The 20,134-nt window shown below is 48.1% G+C and overlaps 1 protein-coding gene across 1 annotated transcript; it reads left to right on the top strand.

The window, feature by feature from the left end:
* Ccdc134 (coiled-coil domain containing 134) lies at positions 1 to 18,942 on the top strand. The gene is made up of 7 exons (XM_027951571.2): positions 1 to 89; positions 1,567 to 1,685; positions 2,581 to 2,702; positions 3,079 to 3,163; positions 4,776 to 4,957; positions 5,249 to 5,320; positions 14,516 to 18,942. The coding sequence occupies exons 2-7, from the start codon at positions 1,583 to 1,585 to the stop codon at positions 14,639 to 14,641; spliced, it is 690 nt and encodes a 229-aa protein (XP_027807372.1). The 5' UTR covers positions 1 to 89; positions 1,567 to 1,582; the 3' UTR covers positions 14,642 to 18,942.
* The last annotated feature ends 1,192 nt before the right edge of the window (positions 18,943 to 20,134 follow it).

Genomic DNA, 20,134 nt, shown 5'->3' with positions numbered 1-20,134 from the left:
GTGTGCTGTGTAGTCTAGTAGACCCTCGAGCAGAGCTTCACGTCCAGGGGCTGTGGGTCCACAGAGTTCCGCAGCGCCACTTCTGCCTGGTAGGTGGGGCGGGGGCGCCGGGCGGCAGGTTCTTGGGGAGGGCCCTGCTGGTCCCCAGAGCCCCGAATTGGCTGCAAGGGTGGAGAGGGAATCTCGAGATCTGGCGGCTCTCCTTGGGAAGACTCGCTTTCTTCTTCGGGAGCCCACAAGGCTCGGGACAGCAGCCTGGGCCTGCCACCCCGGGGAAGCCGGCTCAGCTCCCGCCACCACTGGGTCACCTCTTAGATGGGTCTGGAGTCTCACTCCAGTCCGTGAGGAGTTCCTGGGACGCGCAGGAAGGCAACAGGACTGAGTGGCGGAAAAACTGGGAATAACAGTAGAGAAAGCAGGTTCTGCCCCCCCCCCCCCCGCAATCTGCGTTTTCTGGTTTCCTTTTTCTCTGATACCCTCCTTGTTCCCCCAAGTTTTGCTGTAGCCTGGTTCTGGTTCCCTTGGGTCTGGTGCTGGTGGACAGTGGACGTGCCCAAATGAACTTGGTTTCTTTCTCTAGGCTTCAGTTATCTCTTCTGTGTGAGGGAAGGGGTTTTCCTGATGACCTCTGAAGGCCTCTTAGTGTCACTGAGCATCTCCCCTGGGGCAGGTTTCCTGGTGATTATTGGCCATTGTGATCTGAGGTAGCTTATATACTCCAGGTTCAGCCTGGAAAGAGCTGTGTGACTTTGAGCAGATACCTCACTTTTCAGTGCCTTGGTTTCCTTATTTGGTGAAACTGGGTAACTGTCATCTGAGTGCCAGGCCTCCACTGACCACTTATTTAATGTCTCACCTGACCTACTTCCTGTCATCCTTCTGTGCTTATTTTATGTGTTTGTCGATTTTTTGTTGCTTAACTAGGACATAAGTACTATGAGTGCAAGTTGTTTTTTTTTTTTTTTTTTCGTTTTACTTATTATATTCTCAGCACTAGAACCATGCCTAGATTGGTAGGTACTCAATCAGGATGGTGCTGAATAGTAACAGGTGTTGCACATAATGACTTTTGGTCATTACACTCCTCTTTCTTCTTCGGGAGCCCACAAGGCTCTTAACGCAGGCTTGCTTCCCTTCCCACCCTGTGCCCCTTCTTTTTCTTTTTTTCTGTGGTACTAGGGGTTGAACCCATGATAGGCAAGCACTCTACCACTGAGCTAGATCTTCAGCCCTTTTAGTTTTACTTTGAGATGGTCTCTCTGGGTTGCCCAGACTATGCTCAAAGTTGCAATCCTCCTACCTCAGCACCCTCCACCCCCAACCCCTGAGGAGCTGGGATTCCAGCTGTGTGCAACTGTGTCTGGTTTCTCTTCTTTCTTCCTTTCTCAGACAAAAGTTGTAAGTTTCATAACCCCTCTCACTGCCTGGGCTTCAGGGCTTCCTAAAGCTGATTCTTGGTATTTAGAGGCTGTGCCACATCAGGGGAAGTTGCTATTCACTGTACTCTGTATTTTATTTAATGCCAACCTCTGGGTCTCACTCCCTCTCTTTGGGTTACTCCTCTAGCTCCAGGGTCTTGGAGATGGACTTTCTTCAGTTCTTGGCCGCCTTCTTTGTCCTGCTGCTGTCTGGTGTGGGGGCCACAGGTACCCTGAGGACCTCAATGGACCCAAGCCTGGAGATTTGTATCTTTTGTTGGAGTTCAGGGTAGGGTTAATGACCTGTCTCTGAGTGGTCAATATATGAAGCTTCTCTATACCCGCAGTCCCTTGGGGGATTCCTGAGATGAGCAAACCCAGCTGGTGGGAACAGGGAAGAAAAGGTAAGGTGCTCTAGCCAGACCTTGAGCAAGTTGATTCTCTTCTGAACCCACTTCTCCTTATGTTAAATGAAGAAGGCAGGTACATCTCACAGCTGCAAAGGCTTTGACTTTTTCTGTATCTAATACCTTGTGGGCAAGACCCTAGGTGGACAACTCAGGAACTCTGGATTACTAGCTCATCTTGACCCTAGTGTACTGAACCACCTCCTCTGGGCCAGGCCTTGGGAACACAAAGATAAGTCAGGACCAGTCCCTGGTTTTGAGGCATCCACAGGCATAGGGGGAGTATCTAAACAGATGGTTATTGTATGCTGTGATCAGTGCTCTGGTAGATACAAGAGGGATTGGGAAACATTGTGCTGTGGATTCTAAGCTGGGTCTTGAAAAAATAGAAACTTCTAGAGAAGGGGATGGGGGAATCCTAGGCAGAAGTTACAGCATGAGCAGAATAATGGAGGTTCAGGAATAATGAATGATTATGAGAGTTGGCAAGAAAACCACAGGGAAGGGAGGACAGGATCCAGGTCCTGGAGGGTTGGATTCAGGCTGTTGAATGTGGAGTCCTCAGAGAACTGGATCAAGGATACATCATGGGGTATGTGTGCTTCTCAGACGGTTTGCTCCTTCCCTTGGGGAGTCCCAGCCATAGGCATTCATGCCCCTTACATATACTTGCTGGTCAGGAATGGGCCCTCTGGTTCAGGATAGCTGTTTAGGCAGGGCTGTTGGTATTAGTCCTTTAACTTAGTGCTGTCCAGACAAGAAGATGTTTGAGGTGAAACGGCGGGAGCAGCTATTAGCACTGAAGAACTTGGCACAGTTGAATGATGTCTACCAGCAGTACAAGATCCTTGATGTTATGCTCAAGGGGCTCTTTAAGGTTTGTGTGGGCTAGGGCAGCTCATGGCAGGTCAAGACTTTGATTTGGACACTGATGGATGAGTAGCAGTTCCCTAAGGGGATGGTGTTCAGTGAGGCAGAAGCTGCATGCACATAGGAGACAAAGTGGCGTTCAAATAAGTGGGGCTGGACCCAGGTTGTGAAGGGCTCTGCAAAGTCACAGCCCAGGGGGCTGGGGTGGTGCCTCAGTGGTAGAGTACTCGCCTAGCATGCATGAGGCACTGGGTTCGATCCTCAGCACCACGATCCTCTACACCAGGTAAAAACAAACTAATGTATCCACCTAAAACTAAAGATACATAAATAAATATTAAAAAAAAAAAAAAAGTCACTCAGCCCAGGTGGGGTTCCCTCAGGTGCTGGAGGACTCCCGGACAGTGCTCATTGCTGCCAACGTGCTCCCAGATGGGCCCTTCCCCCAGGATGAGAAGCTGAAGGATGGTATGGTCTCCCTGGCCCTCTACTTCCCTCTCCACTTCTTTGGTCTTCTGTAGATGCTCTCTTTTCTGGTCATTCTTTTTTTTCTCCCTGGAGTACCTTCTCAGTGGCCCCCTTGTGTGGATGAGGCCTAATCTGAGCAGTTCTGGGCTGACAAAGATGTATTTTTTCATGCTGTCCTATGCTTGGTACAGGGGAACCAGGGAGGACCCTCTGTCCACCGCCACTCCAGGGGTTAGGACAGGATCAGTTGCTTACCTTCCTGACTCTTCTGGAAAGGAAGGTGAGATTTGTACCAATATAAAGGAGAAAAAAGCCAGGCACATGACACATACCTGTAATACCAGCGGCTCTGGAGACTGAGGCAGGAGGATCACAAGTTCAAAGCCAGTCTCAATAATTTAGTGAGGCCCTGAGCAACTTAGTAAGACCCTGTCTCAAACTAAAAAATAAAAAGGACTGGAAATGTAGCTCAAAAGTAAAATGCCCCTGGTTGATTACATTTTAACAATAACATTTCTTAGATTATACTGTCTGAGAGAGGATTGAAGCAGCCCTTGATATTGAGTGGTGGACACTATACAGACATCACCCTAATCTCGACTATGAGGCAAGCACAATTTCCTCCATTTTCTAGATGGGAAAGGATAAGTGATTTGCCTTTTTCCCCATACCAAGCTGGATCCTGAGATCCCTGAGGTTCAAGATGATTCTGAAGCCCAGTGATCTCTGCCCATATGTCTCAGACCCAACCTGGCATATCTTTGGAGTCTGTTTACCTCCCCTGGGTGCCTGGCCTGTGCTGGGGAGGGCTGACTGGCTCTGAATGTGTCCTCTCTGCCTCTACTCACCTGGGTTTGGGGACTTGCCACTATGGTGGACTCACTAACCTTAGTCTAAACTGACCTATTGTTCAGAGGAAGGACATTAATGTGAAAATAAGTAGGGTGGTTAATTTTGTGTTGCTATTAATTTCCTGGTTTGGCTATTTGGGTAATGGATAAAGAATTTTATATTATGTAAGACTAGAACAATTTCAAAATAAGAAACATTTAAAATAAAATAAAATAGAAAGAACATTTAAGAAATCCTGAAACCCTACAACTCTGACCTCTTCCCTGGCCATCCTAATGGAACTGACCCACCAAAAACACTGTAGTTGTGTAAATATCAGGGCCCTGCTCTAGTCATGTGATATGTTGGGGGACTCTGCCCAGGAAAGCCTCATGTGATGCATTAGCCTTTGTATACACAGTAGTACCCACTTTTGAGTTCCCCGCAGTAAATGAGACTTCTAAACATCAAGATGTGCCTTTGGACAGACAGACCTGGCTTTGCAGATCAGATTTGCCACTCATTATTTGTTGAAACTGAGTTCCCCAACTGTAAAATGGGAACAGCAGCCACATATCCCTCTAATGGTGGTTACAGGAATTCAGTGACCTGGGGGACATAAGGACCCTACCACACACATTGCACATGTGATGGACGGCCTATCGCCAGTGGGTGTCATTACCTTCTCTGATTGGTGGGTTTCATGGATGCCAAGCCTTGGGGTCAGCCAGGAGGGAATAAGAGGCCCTACCCTGTTCACTCACTAAGGTCCTCTTGCCAGCCTTCTCCCATGTGGTAGAGAACACGGCCTTCTTCGGTGATGTGGTACTACGCTTCCCGAGGATCGTGCACCACTACTTTGACCACAACTCCAACTGGAACCTCCTCATCCGCTGGGGCATCAGCTTCTGCAACCAGACAGGTGTTTTTGACCAGGGGACCCACTCACGCATCCTTAGCTTGGTAAGGATTGGGGTGGAGGAGGTCTGGGAGTCTTCTGTCTGGTGGTAGGCCAGGAGCCTTGTATTAGCTTGCAGTTGAACCTGAGTGTCAGTGCTTGGCTGTATTTTCTGTGATGAGCCTCGGTACCTTGGGCCATGGAAGTCCCATTTCTGTGCCGACTTGGGTTCCTAGGGGTTGTCACTTGGCCCACATCTGCCCAGACCTGGGCCCTGGATCCCTGCATGGCAGGAGTTGTTCTTTGGTGAGGAAGAGGCAGAAGTCAGAGGATGACTGCTTTTTTCTCATCTGCAGATGGCCCAGGAGTTGGGGGTCAGCGAGAAAGACTCCGACTTCCAGAACCCATTTAAAATAGACCACCCAGAGGTGAGCTGCGAGGGCCTATGGCCATGTCTTCTTTGCCTTTGTCCATTGTGGGAGGCTGGACCCTCAGGGGGCTGGGTCCTGTCCTAAAGCTGGGAACACACCCATCTCAATGCACAGGAGGCTCCCATGGTAGGTCAGTGTCAGGGCAGCCAGGTGAAGTCAGGCCGTGTTCTTCCCAGCCCTTGAGCCTCCATCTCAGCTTCTGATCCTGCACTCCTACAAACGATTTTTCCCCCAGGGGGTGAGGTGAGCTCTGAGTACTGGAAGCTACAGTTTGGGATAACAATATATATACCATATATATATCCATAGTTGGGATATCAATATATTCCATATATATCATATATACCATAGTTGGAGGAGGAGATCAGAGAAGGGCAGGGCAGGGCCTGGAGGGCCATGAAGGAAGGGCTTCATAGGTGGCTAGAAGACTGGACTCATCAAATTCCAGGTTGGCCCATGGTATAGGGAAGAGTGTGGTCTGTGAGGGGTCTAGGATTTTACCCTGCTCACAGGCTAACAAGCTTGCCAGCTACTATTGCATGGACACTAACAGATCAGAGACCTAGACTTTATTATAGCAAAAGCAGCAGTAGCCAGACTTGGCCTGGACATCTTGGTTCCCCTTGTGCCCCAAGTCCCATGGGGTGGACATGAGGGGCCAGGTAAATGCTGTGCATGCAGTAGGTTTGCATTATAGCTGAGGACCACTGAGCTTAGGAAATTGACCACTTGTATAGTGAATGAAAGCAAATTTGCTCTTTGTTTTGGGGGAGATATTACCTTATCCTTCAGGATTGCTCTGTTGAAACGCAGTTGGGAAAAGTGGCCCGGTAGCGGCCAGAATTTTGCATTCTTGGTGTACCAGCAAGAACATGCAGGGGTGCTCAGGGACATGGTGAATTGCCTCATCCAGTAGTCTCCCCAAGCCCTATATTCTTGGTTTAACTCAAATATTTACATAAATGTCCTGTTAATCTGACCAAGAGGCCATGATCAAATCTATTCAATTTGTCTCATACTTCATTTATTAAGATGTCTGTCAGAGTTGGGTACAGTGGTGTACATCTGTAATCCCAGCGGCTCTGGAGGCTGAGATAGGATTGTGAGTTCAAAGCCAGCATCAGCAATGGCGAGGCACTAAGCAACTCAGTGAGACCCTATCTCTAAAATACGAAATTGGGCTGGGAATATGGCTTAGTGGTTGAGCGCCTTTGAGTTCAATCTCTGGCAACCCCTCCCCCCCAAAAAAAATATCTATCAGATGTAATTTTTGTTTGGTTGGTTGATTGTAAGTTTTTTATTTTTGTTTTGTTTTGTTTTTTTATACTGGGAATTGAACCCAAGGATGCTTTACTACTGAGCTACATCTTCTGTCCTTTTTTTGTATTTATTTATTTATTTATTAATACTAGGGATTGAACCCAGGGGGTACTTTTATCACTGAACTACATCCATAGCTCTTTTTATATTATATATTTAAAGTTTTATTTTGAGACAGGGTTTTGATAAATTGCTGAGGTTGGCCTCAAACTTGAAATCCTCCTGCTTCAGCCTTCTGAGTCTCTGGGATTATAGGCATTTGCCACTATCCTGGCTTCAGATGTGTTTTAAATAGGAAGTGAAGCCAACCAGCTCTCTCTCAACCATATTCTCCAGGATCCCTGACTCAACCAACTGTGATTAAATCCTGAGGGGACTAGTAGGTCTCATTTTGAACAGTCAGGATATAATCTAAGACCAATCTTTTTTTTTTTTTTTTTTTAAATACTGGGGATTGAACTCAGTGCATTTAAACACATCTCCAGCCCTTTATATATTTTATTTAGAGAAAGTATCACTGAGTTGCTTAGGGCCTTACTAAATTGCTGAGGCTGGCTTTGAACTCATGATCCTTCTGCTTCAGCCTCCCAAGCTGCTGTGATTACAGGTGTGTGCTACCGCCCCCAGCTAAGACCAATCTATTATCCATTACTATTCACTTAAGAGAGTTTAGGGGCTGTGGCTCAGTGGTAGACTGCTTGCCCAGCGTGTGTGAGGCACTGGGTTTTATTCTCAGCACTGCATATAAATAAATGAATAAAATAAAAGTCCATCAACGTCTAAAAAAATATTTAAAAAAAAAGAGTTTAGACTTACCTGCCGATTTTCATGGGTGTTATTGTTGTTGTTTTCTGTACTGGGGATTGAATTCAGGGGTGCTTTACCACTGAACTTCATCCCCAATCCCTATATTAATTTTTTGTTTTTGTTTTGAGACAGGGTCTCACTAAATAGCCTAGGCTGGCCTTGAATGTAACTGGGATTATAGGCATGTGCCACCACACCTGGCCATGAATGTTATTAGTAATTACAGAAGGCAATTGATGGGACCAAAGCAGCTCTTGTCCCCTACAAAGAGACATTCTGTGGCCCATTCTCTCACCTTGCACTCTGAGTCACCAGTACCCAATTCACCTGAGCCTGAGGGCAGTGTCACTGCAGTTTTAGCCTCAGTTGCCCTATATGTTATAATCCAAAGCTGCTCAGATATTAGGAGAAGCAGATACTGTTGTATCTGTACTGTTGAAACAAGATTGTATTGTCCTGTGTGTCTGCACAGGGTCACTTTCAGAGGCTACCTTCAGTGGTGTCAAGCACAGTAGAATAGTTTAGTACTGACTTTGTCCATGTGAGTTTCTCATCATGTGGATGGAAAAGACACACCCAGCAGATGGTTAGACTGTAAGTGGCAGCTGCCACTGAGCTCAGGCAGAACCTAGGATTGTTTTGCCAGATGGTAGTGCTGGATCTAAGGGACAAAGACAGCATAAATTGTTCCTTGTACTCAACAGAGTCCAAGGCATTCCCTCCCTAGTTGCTTGTATTATTGCTATGAAATCCATGTGTCCCATCCAGTACTTATAATTTTACTTTTCTCTGATCATCCTTTCCTCTCACCTAGACCTTTTCTTTCAGAAGGATCAGGTATGAGTGGGACAAGGGAATTTTAACAAATTTATAGAGACCTTTTATGTCTTCCATCTGTGCTCACATTGGCTACTACAGGAGAGTAAGCACGTAATCCAAGTGGTTATAATCCCAGTGGCCTCGGGTCAGACCATTCCAACCCAAGATTTAGATAGGTAGTCAAATCTAAACTACAGCACCTTCTGCTTTGTGCTTGTTTATGGTAGTGGTTGTGCTGCTATGTCAAGGACAGTGATGCATTTAGGGACAATGGCATTGTAAATTTGATTAGCAGTTTGATTCTAGTTAGCTTTATCAGAGAATGGGCTTTACCATGGTCATCCAGAAAAGTGACCCAAATGGGCTAGTTAGCAACCACCAAGTGTTTCCACAGTTTGTGGCCCCATAGAGGAATGGGGGTCTTTGATCTGCCAGTCTCTATGGAGTCTTCTGAGTAGCAGACCAGACACCGAGGAAAGTCACTAAGAACATACCATGCCCAGTTGCTCGGAGTGTTGTCTCAGGCAAGGGTGACAACTTTTAATTCAGATCATTAGAGGGTACACAGCATTCAGCAAATAGTCATACTCATGGCTGTGATTTACTCCAGAGAAAGAACCATCAGCAAAGGGAAAAGGCACATGGGGCAGAGTTCAAGGAACCCAGCTTACACAGTCCTCTACCAGTAGTCACATGTGATGTGCCCAATTTCCCCAGCACAAGTTGTGACAACACATGTAAAATGCTGTCTACCAGCAAAGCTCGTGGAGACATAGTGCCCAGGTTTTATTGGGAACCACTTACATGGTTATCCTTTGCCTAACTTGTGCAAAAATTCCAGCCCTGAAGGAAAGCAAGTGATCAGCATAAACCATACTGTTTGCACAAACAGTTTAGGCACAGTGAACTACTCTTTTTGTTTTTGGTATCAGGGATTGAACCCAGGGATACTTAATCACTGAGTCACATCCCCAGCACTTTTTTTATATTTTATTTTGAGACAGGGTCTCGCTAAGTTACTTAGGGGCCTGCTAAGTTGCTGAGGTTGGCTTTGAACTTGCAATCTTCCTGCCTCAACCTCCTGAGTTGCTGGGATTACAGGTGTACACCACCACACCTGGCTAGTAAACTACTCTTATTGGTTAGGATGGTGGGAACCTTCTTGAAATATTTGTGATTGGGGTTCTGGCTCAGTGGTAGAGCACTTGCCTAGCATGTGTGAGGCACTGGCTTCAATCCTCAGTACCACATATAAATAAACTAATAAAATAAAGCTCTATCAACAACTAAAATATATATGTGTGTGTGTATAAAATTTATGTTCCCAGATGATAGTCAAAGGTCTGCCTTGAAACAGGGTATTTATTTATTTATTTATTTATTATTTTTGGAACTGGGATTGAATCCAGGGGTACCTCAGTTCCTTTTATTTTTGCTATATCTCTAGTCCCTTTTATTTTTTAATTTTGAGACAGGGTCTCCCTAAGTTGCTGAGGGTCTTGCTGAGTTATTGAGGCTGGCTTGTGATCCTCCTGCCTCAACCTCCCAAGTTGCTGGTATTAGAGGCATGAGCTACCATGCCCAACTGGAAACAGACATTTTGAAGAATAGCAGTCAGGCCTGAAATGTTAATTTGCTTCTGTACTACACCTTGGCTTTTAACTTAGCTGAGCTACAGTGGACCAGGCCTAGAATATTTAGAGGAACCTCTGAATCAAAGGCCTTCTTGAGCCATTGGCTTTGCTTTCTGCAGCAGAGTAGGGGATATGGTTTTTCCCTTGCAGAAGTAACTATCATGCCTTCAGGTAAAACCAAGATGACATATTCCTCAAAGCTGCTTTCTGCAGTCATAACTCTGATAATCAGCCCTGGTCAAGAACAGTGAGGACCGGATACTCTTGGTGTACACAGCCATGGTGGTTTATACCTATGGAGATGCTTTATTGCTGTGAAGTGGGCTTTTCTCACCCAGCAGTCATAGATTCCCCTCTCTAATGGAGGAAGGTGAGCACATGGGCCATAGAGAGAATGAATGCCAGGTTAGGTTTGGACTTGTATCTGCATAACGAGCTCCTGGACATAACCATAGCAGCAGTGTATATTTCTATTCTTCATTATCTGGGGATAGTCCTGAGATTTACTTTTTTGTTTGTTTGTTTGCTATCCTGTGGATCAAACCCAGGGCCGTGCATACTAGGCAAGAGCTCTACTACTGAGCTATACCCCCAGCCTGCCCCCTTTTTGATGGACAGGTACATCTGCAGCAGTCACGGGTTTGCTTATCTTCTCTTATTCCTCATACGTGTCCTTTGTGCTAAGTGTTCTTTTGTGTGTGTGTGTGTGTGTGTGTGTGTGTGTGTGTCAGGGATTGAACCCAGGGGTGCTTAACCACTGAGCCATATCCCTAACCCATTTTATTTTTTATTTTGAGACAGGTTGCTTAGGGCCTTGCTAAGTTGCTGAGGCTGGCCTAAAACTTACAATCATCCTGCCTCAGCCTCCAGAATTGCTGAGATTACAGGTGTGCGCCACCATGCCTGGCTTGGTGGGGCGTGTTCTGAGAGTTTTCTTTTTCATCTTATGTATCATCACTAGAACCAGGTTGGTCACTGTCTCTATCCCGGGAGCTGGAGCTGTCCCTGCTCTTCTGATGCTCACAGTATGCTGGAGAAGGCAGCAAGGAAATAACAGTCCCAGTCCAGCATGATCCCTGTATCAGTGGTGGAGGGGAGCGTAATGAGGGGGGAGTCTGCCCCAGTAGTGGCAGGAGGTGGTACAGGCTGTGGGGGAAGTAGGAGTTGCTATGTGGACCAGTGGCAGGGGCCCTTCCTGGTGGAAGCATGTGCTTGTACAGAGGCCTAGATGCATAGCATGTTCATTTCATTTATTGGACATTTGTTGACTCTAAGCCAGTGGGGAGACAGATGAACCCTGCTCTCTCAGAAGTGGCATTTTTGTTGGAGGAGATGGATGGCCAAGAAACTATATATATATATATGGTAAGTGGTGACAAAGGCTGTGGAGCAGCATCAGGTGGGGAAACGGTTGCTGTTTCCCATGGAGTGAACACGGTCCTGTTGCAGGATCTGAAGGCAGTGTAGGAGCCTCTGGCAGAGACCTTTGCAGGCTGAAGGGGCACTAAGTGCACAGGCTGTGCTGGGAGCATCTTTGGGGGTGGGAGGTGGACAGTGTTGTAGGACAGATCTCAAGACCTTCAGAGGTCTCACCAGGGGCTTTGGCATTTGTCCTGAGAGATATGGAGGCCAGGCTGATGGGCACTGATGTGCCACTTTAAAAGTGTCAACATGGGGGCTGGGATTGTGGCTCAGCAGTAGAGCGTTCGCCTAGCACAGGCAGGACCCGGGTTTGATCCTCAGCACCACATAAAAATAAAGGCATTGTGTTGTGTCCATCTACATCTCAATAAAATAAAATAAAAATGTTATTAAAAAAAAAGTGTCAACATGGGGCTGGGGTAGAGCACTCGCTTAGCATGCCTGAGGCACTGGGTTCAATCCTCAGCACACATAAAAATAAAATAAAGATATTGTGTTCACCTATAACTTAAAAAAAAAAAAGTGTCAACATGGCTTCTGGGTAGAGAGTGGGTAGAGAATGGTCTTAGGACCATGGAGGGAGGAGGCTTCTGTGTTCGTCCCTTAGGGAGCTGAAGACAGCTGAGGTGGCTAGAACCAGGGAGCAACAGTGGAGCCAGTGAGCAATGGTCAGGCTCAGGGTCTCTCCTGGAAATAGAGCCCATAGGATTTGCAGAGGAAACAGAGGGCGAGAGCGTGGAAGAAGCGCTAAGAGAGACTGGAAGCTGGAAGGCCACGAGCTGAGCATCTGGATGAAGGGGGCTGGGTTTTCTCCAGTGACTGGGGAGGGAACTGTGTTTCTGCACCTGGGGAACATCTGAAAATACACAGAGGAGGCGATTGGATATGGGGCTGTAGACTCGGGGAAGAGACAAAGCTGGAGCTACAAATGAGAGCATGCCTATGTAGGAGGCACTGAAAACCCTGGGACAGGAGTGCTCACCTGGGGGCCAGAAGGAGAAGCCTCCCGGGACGGGACGGAGCTGCCATGAGAGGCTGGGGAATGCAGAGGACCCACAGAACCCCAGAAGGAGCAGTCACTGTGAAGAGAGTGGCTTGCCAGCTGCTGCTGCAGATCAAGGGAGAGGAGGATGGTGGAATCAATACTGGATTTAGGACTGACAACTGGAGGCCATCAGGGGTGGGTTTGTTTCTTTACCCAGGGGTACTTTACCACCTAGCCACATCTCCTTTTATTTTTATTTTTTAATATTTATTTTTTAGTTGTAGTTGGACACAATACCCTCATTTCATTCATCCATTTTTATGTGGTGCTGAGGATCGAACCCAGGGTCCTGCACATGTGAGGTTAGCGCACTACCGCTGAGCCACAGCCCCAGACCCGCTTTATTTTTTATTTTGAGGCAGGGTGTCACAAAGTTGCTGAGGCTGATCTTGAATTTGTGATCCTTCCACCTCAGCCTCTCAAGTCACTGGGATTACAGCGTCCATCACAGTACCTGGCCTATCAGTGGTGCACAAGTGATAAGTTCAGGTCACACAGAAAGTGCATGGGAGACCTGGTAGATTAATCCTAGTTAGGCCTCCCACTTGCTGTGTGACTTCAGCATATCACTTACCCTCTCTGGGCCACACTTATGATTTCCCCATCTTCCAAAGGCACTGCTCAATCTAAGTTGGTAGATAGATTGCTCCACAAGATGGAGCTCTTAGTTTGTTTTCAATGTCTGCCTTGAACAAACATTTGTCAAATTTGCCCTAAGAACATATAAAAGGGGCATATTTTATAGCCTGAGTTTGGGATAGTTTTGTATGTCATTCTAACTGACTCATTCATTCACTTGGAAGACACATGGAGTGCTACTGAGAAGCAGGCAGACACTGTGCTGGGGGGCTCAGGGCATAGTGATGAGCAGCTCCTGAGACCATCCTCATGACCTGGTGAAATACGCTGCCTGGCAAGTGACAGCACCACACGAGTGCTCATAGGTAGAAGTGCTAAAAAGAAATCAGGGGAAAATAAGGAAGGAATCAGTACAGAGTGATAGAGTGTGCCCGAGGAGGCATCCCAGAGGAGGTCCTAAGGGCCGCGATGGCCAAGCTGGAGCCAATATGGTAAATCAGATGGGGGCCAGGAAGAGCGTCCTGGACCTCAGCCACAGCGTGTGCCAAGGCCTTGGAATGGCAAGATGGGTGCACTGTAGGACGGAGAGGTGGGTGAGTGGTTCCCGGGATCTTTGTCCTGAGAGTCATGCAGAGTCATGCAGGGGTGGTAAGCAGGAGAGTGATGAGGTAAGATCCGCATTTTGGAAAAATCTAGCTGTAGTAAGCATAGCTTGAGAGGGACCAAAGTGGAAGTGGGCAGATTCCGAGAGGGGTGGTGATGTGGGAGGCAGTTGTAGGGAAGTAAATGTATTTGAGAAAGACTTTGGGGTTAAAATGAGCCAGGCCTTGGGACAGACTCAGTGGGGGAGTGAGTTGAGGGAAGCTGGGGTTCCTCATTCTGCTCTGCTCCCTGCAGGAGGCATGGGCACCACTGTCCTTCAGGACAGGGATGCTTGAAGAGGATGGGGCTTTGGGAAAATGCAGCCTTGTCAAGCTGGGAAACGTGCACTCTGGGGGTATTGGGCAGCAATTAGACATGGTTTGAGGGGTAATTGACCAAATAGACTAGCAGAAGCTGTGGGCTGGGGAGACTTCTGGAGCGTGCAGGGAGGAGCCAATGGCCTGCTTGGGATTGTAGTTGAAGATGCCCCAACCCTGCTGGCCCTGTGCTCCCTCTCTTCTCCCTCTTGCCAGTTTAGCCTTCCTCCCCTCTGCTCCCTTGTACCCCCTACAGGGGCTGCTCCTTGCCCACAGGCAGCAGTGCCCCTTGTCTAGGATTTGCTGCCTCCTCCCCTCCTTCTGGAGGGTGTGATGGGGGACTCCAGGCCACTCTGTCCCTCTCCCTGGAGGAGCCTGTTTATTCTCAGTTCATACCTCAGCATCTGCCCCCCTGCCAGGAATGCCCTTATCTTCCCTGTTTGCTTGGCAATCTCCTGCTTATTTTTCAAGAACTGATCAGCAGTTGCCCAAGCCCATTTTAACGAGGTCAGGACTGTGTCCAGGCAAACTTTCTGTCTCCATAACCTGTGGCCTAGAGGGCTCTTTGCTGCTGGCTGACTAAATCAGACCACTCTGCTCTTCTCAGTTTATTCCCAGCACTGACCCTTTCCAGAAGGCCCTGAGGGAAGAAGAGAAACGAAGGAAGAAAGAAGAGAAGCGGAAAGAGATCCGAAAAGGCCCAAGGATCTCCCGATCCCAGTCTGAGTTGTAACCCTGGAGCAGCGCAGGGATCAAGGGGCCAGCAGGAGGCCTCTCAAGAGGACGGGGAGGCAGCTACGTGGCTGTGGCATGGCGGCCTCCACCATGGTGGTGAGCACCGGCCCCTTCCAGATGGCGACACCACGTTTACTGGGTCCTCAGGAGCTGAAGGGACTGTACATCAGGGGGCTGAATTTTCTCCCAGGACCTCTAGAGAGGGTGTCCAGGAGGCCTTTAGAGAACACTGTGGAGACTGCCAGGGAGGCAGGAGGGCCTCCTGGCTGGACTCTTGGTAGGTGAAGGTCCTGGCTGGCTGGCTGCTGCAGTCTGCAGGGAAGCATCAAAACCAGGGTCTGAGTCACTGGAAAAGGTGTGATGCCTGTTTCTTGTCCCATTGTGTCCCAGCCCAGGTCCCAGCTCCTCTCCAGAGACACAATAAAAGCCAGAAAATTCACTGGACCCACTGAGGCTGGTGAGGGGACTGTGAGGAATCAGGGGCCCTCAGGGATGTCAAGGCCAGCTTAGAGGATGTTCCCACCTCATCAAGAAGAGTCTCAGGCCTGATGGAGCAAAGAAGCAGAGGCTTGGCTCAGGCTTCCTGTGCCATCCTCAGCACTGCCCTTGATGAGAGTTCATTGTCAGAAGGGGAACTGGAAGAGAGAGAGTATTTGATCCAAGGAGACCTGGGAGCAATATGATCTCTGTATTCAGATAACCTAGGGACAGTCATTGAGCAGATGCTGGGAATAGTCCATGTGCTGTCTCTGGCTATGCTGGAGGACCTACAGCCTGTGGGTGGGGGCTGTAGGGCACCAGCAGGAGGCTGCTTTGCAGTGATCCAGTTTGGTCAGAGTGCAAACTCTCCGTCTCAGGAGGTGTGCAAGGAAGTTCCCTTGGCCACAGGGCAGAGGAGCTGCAGAGGGAGTTAGGCCCTGAATGGCCCTCCTGCTTTCTCTGGCCCCCAGTGGAGATGGCTGCCCTTTACTCCACTCCTGCCCCTCCCAAGCACAAGAGGGAGGGGAATTCTACCTCTTCCTCTTTGACCTGGATGAGCTGGGGTCTGCCTTTTACTGGGGCAGAGACACACAACCATCATCAAAGCCCCCCACATCTGGCCTTATCGCTGATAGCATCCAAGCAAAACTTGAATCAGCCATCAGACTTACTGATCCTGGACTACTCTTTCCCTTCCCTGTGCTTCAATGGCAAAATGGGTATGTTGATATCAGAACCCTCTGTCCTGCCCTGACCTGCTTCCTTGAGGCAGGACTCCTTCCTGGACAGGGCAGTAAAGGAAAGCTAAACCTTAAGTAGGTCCCAAGGGTGGGCCCAGAGTATCCTGTAATCAATCAGAAAAGAAGAGGATAAGAAGTAGCAGGAGCTGGAGGTATGATGGAGAAGTCTTTCCATCTGAACTTTCCTACCAATTACCTGCTCCCCATCACTGGCTTGACATCAGAACCTGGGTGCTCCATCCCCAGCTCTGCCCCCCTGCTCCAGCTATCTTTGAGGATTACGGCAGATGGTGATTGCTGGAGTTTGTGAACTAGAGGACTAGAGAAAGTGTGGGACCCCATGATCAGCTGTTCACCGTGTCCTGGTGCAGCCCCAGGTTCTTCCTGTCCTCTTGCTGAGAGGCGGTGGTTGCTGATTTGCATGGAAGGTGTTTCCTCCCTTAACTGGAGGAAGACTTTTCTGGGAATCAGGCCTGCCTGGCTATGGACCTAGCCTTTTCAGGTCCATAGGGGTGGTCCTACCTCAGGACAGTGCAAAGGTAGTTCCAGCTTTGGCTGGGGGTCCTACCAAGTGACTTCTAGGGTCTCTGTCATCAGCAGGACTTTTTATAATTTGAAGCAGAACTTAGCAACTGCAGAGTGATGAGGCAGCCCAGTATGCTGGGAAGGCCTGAGCACCTTGGAACTAGCCTTGGGCTCTGTCCCTTGCCAACCATTGTCATCAGAACCAGGCCCTTCTCTCAGGTCCTTGGGTCCCCTATCTCAGAATGCTCCAGGGTTTGGGAGGATAAGCTGTAGAAAAAGCAGAAGGTGGTTGGAAATTTAACTGACTTCTTAGTGACATGTGCCCTTCTCTGATGGTTCTTTATCACATTGATTTGCTGAGCACTTACTCCATGGAGGGCATAAGGAAGGGGCCTAATTTTATCTCTCTTCACATCTGCCCCATCTGGCACCTCCTTCCTCTCTGACTCTGGACTCTTCCCTCTTCACCTCTTCTCCTCTTGGGGAATCCCATCTTTTACCTCAAATGGGCCCAAGGTGTCCCATCTGCCTTCCAAAAAAGAAAAAAAAATATTTTATATATATATAAAAAAAAATATATATATATATATATCTCCGCTCCTATTTGCCCCTTCTCTCAGCTTTTTGTGCCATTGTTGACTGTTGTGGCCACTTGTTCTGGGAACTCAACTTTCTGAGACTTATGCAGGCAGAGAGAGTCCCCCCAGATGTAAAGTCCCAGGGCACTTTTTTATCCAGCCTTTCCCAGGAGCTGGGATTCACTTACCTGGACTTGCACCAACTGGATGCACCCAGCTGGTGTAGGATTCCTACCGGTGGCTGCAAGTACCAGGGACATCAGTGTGTGTGTGTGTGTGTGGGGGGTGTAGTGGAGGGGGAACTGTTGCTAGCCAGTCCAGTGACCAGTGCCAGGAATGCCCAATGGTGGCAACAGTGATATGGTGTAGTCTGCTGAGCTTCCATGCCCTGTTTGTGGCACCCCCGGAGAGGCTGAGAGCCCCCTAACATCTTTCAAGGCAGGGTTTCTCAGCAGTGGCACTATTAAAATTTGGCACCAGGTGATTCTTGGTTGTGTGTGGTGGGGGAGCGCTGTCCTGAGTGTGAGGGTTATTTAGCAGCATCCATCCCTGGCCTCTGCCTACCACGTACCAGCGGCAGTCCCTCAGTTAGGAAACTGAAAATGTCTCCAGGCATCACCAGATCTCCCCATGGGGAGCAGAACCTCCCTGGTCTACAGCCCCTCTCCCTGCCCCCATCATCCTCAGCCCTCCCCAGTCATTGCCCTCAGAGGGAGACTGTGGATGGCTGCCATTTCTTGAGGCGATCCTCCTGGGCTGCTTGTCCTGTGCTTTGCCCTTGGTCTGAGCCTGCACTCTCTCTTCCTGGCTCCTCTTTCTTCACTTGATCCTTTAAATGAAGGATTTTTTGGTTTAGCGCTCTCTGCTTCTTGGGCAGACACACCCTCTAAGACCTCAAAGTTGATGGCACCTTCTCTGTCACCATCTGATAATCCTCATTGCTTATGTTTCAGTTTGTCCTAAACCAAACTTGTTTCCCACCTTCTAAACCCACCTCTATGTCAAATTCTTGGTTGATCCTGCTGGAAGGCCTCATGGAAGAAGTGATATTTGAACTAATTCTGAGAGACTGGAGGAAGATGGAGCGGAGAACAGGTACTAGGAGCAAACGCCTGAAAGGGCAGGCATCAAGAGAGAGTAAATGGCAAAGAATATGCCTGGTTCCCTACCGTGACCTGTGGCAGGTGCCTATCCAGGATAAATATCTCAACATAGTGGTCACCTAGTCCAGCCCCTCTGTTTCCAGATGAAGAACACAGTTCCTGAAGAGTAACTTGTCAAAAGCTGCTTCACCCCTCAGAGCCAGCCTCTGACCTCCCAGCCAGAGCAGGGTCAGGGGAGCACGGCAGGATTTTGCTGGGATATGGATCTAGTACAGCCAGTCGTCTTTGACCACTTGTACTGGAGCGTTTATTTGGGTTTCCTCAGACTTGGTCAAGCACCAGATCCTCTGGGCAGGTCCCACTGGGAGAGCTACAGAGTGACAGTGCTTTGCCCACCTTCCTGACCTGTTGCTTAAGGCAGCTCTTGGGGAATTACTGAGGTGCTGGGGCAGAGGACACTAGAACAAAGCATATTTTATGAGGGTCTTTACCATGTCAGTTTAGCAGACAGCAACCATCAGTTTGCCAGCTACAGTGGCACATGCCTGTAATCCCAGAGGCTGAGGCAGGATGATCACAAGCTGGAGGTCAGCCTGGGCAATTTAATGAGACCCTGTCTCAAAATTAAAAATAAAAAGATCTGGGGATATATCTCAGTGGTAGAGCACTGCTGGGCTCAATCCCCAGAACTGCAGAAACCAAAAACCATCCCTGTGAGGAGCCCCAGCAGCACCACTGAGAAGTACTACTGAAGATGGCACCATCCAGCTCAATGCCAGATCCAGAGCAGGGCAGCTGGGTTTGGGTCAGCTTTCTATTTCTGTGTGTAAACAATAAAAGAGAGCATTCTTGTTTTACTTACCCCCCAAATAAGACACTACTTATTTCTCAATAATTATGCATGTTCATCATAAAAAGTAATTTAGACAATACAAAAAATACCAGGAAGAAAGTAAGACTCACCCCAGATCACCCCACTCAGCCAGCTGTTGGCCTTATTTTTTCAATTACAATTGCTACCTTGTATGAGAGCTTGCTATATGCCAGGACTTACCACATGTGCTGACTGGCAGCAGCTCCTCCAGCCTCAAGTGTTTGTCCATGTCATCTGTTCCCCCTGGGTATACCAGAGGCAGAGCTGGCCTCTCAATTTTAAGTTTTGTCTTAAATACCACTTAAGAATTTGGTGTGTATTTTTCTTTCCAGTGTTAAGGATGGAACTCAGGGCCTCATGCAGGCTAGGCAAATGCTCTACCACTCAGCCACACCACCAGCCAGTCTTCTTGACATGGCAAGTTATGTCCCATCACTTGTACTACCATCATCTATTATTGTTTACTGCCTTTTCTTTTTCTCTCTTCACTAGACTGGAAGCTCTTAGCAGGAACTATTTGCCTGCCAGAGATAATCAATAAATGTTGTCAAAAGAATGTGCAAATTATTTTCACAATTATAAGTACTATTTTAGCCCCATTTTAGAGATGACAAAACTGAGGCTTAGACAATTATTTAACCAGTTAAAGTTCAGGCAGTGAATTAGCAGATCCACGCATCTGACTTCACAGCCTGGTGCTCTTAAGTCCTGACCCCTAAACAGCAGCTGCCTCTTACTTTCCCTTCAGTAGATTATGAAAGCCTTTTCTTTTCAATAAATACACATTGATCTTTATAACACCATGGTACTGTGATTTATCCAATGTCTTACTGGGTTTCATAATATTTTCCAGTTATAGAGAAGCTTGTGGTGAACCTCTCGGAACATACACATTTATTTCAGCATCCTTTGGGCACTTTTATTCCTTAGGATGAGTTCTTGGAAGTTTGCACCTTTGTGTACACGTGACCAGCTGCAAGATGGGACAGCGAGGTGCCTGCAGGAGTGGGAATCCGTGGAGGCTGGTGGGGCACTGGGTACTGACATTGTTTAAAGGCCTTCAGTGTTAAGGTACCTGGGATTAAGGACCAGTAGCACCAGCGCGAGGTCACAGCAGGCGCTGAGGCGCCAAGTTGTAGTGTTAACTGCTCTTGGACAGTCTGCGGCCCTGCCAAGCCAGCATTTCTGCCT

Source organism: Marmota flaviventris, chromosome 3, assembly GCF_047511675.1.
Source record: "Marmota flaviventris isolate mMarFla1 chromosome 3, mMarFla1.hap1, whole genome shotgun sequence".
In the NCBI taxonomy this organism is placed as follows: domain Eukaryota; kingdom Metazoa; phylum Chordata; class Mammalia; order Rodentia; family Sciuridae; genus Marmota; species Marmota flaviventris.
The sequence above is the reverse complement of the archived record's forward strand: the minus strand, read 5'-3'. Positions and strand labels throughout refer to the sequence as shown.

What these genes read in the sequence shown, in the direction of transcription:
- Ccdc134 (XM_027951571.2), top strand. Translation starts at nt 1,583, where the DNA reads ATGGACTTTCTTCAGTTCTTGGCCGCCTTCTTTGTCCTGCTGCTGTCT. An exon ending in GGACCCAAGCCTGGAGATTT is followed by an intron (nt 1,686 to 2,580) that starts GTATCTTTTGTT and finishes AGTGCTGTCCAG; the next exon opens with ACAAGAAGATGTTTGAGGTG. An exon ending in TGCTCAAGGGGCTCTTTAAG is followed by an intron (nt 2,703 to 3,078) that starts GTTTGTGTGGGC and finishes GGGTTCCCTCAG; the next exon opens with GTGCTGGAGGACTCCCGGAC.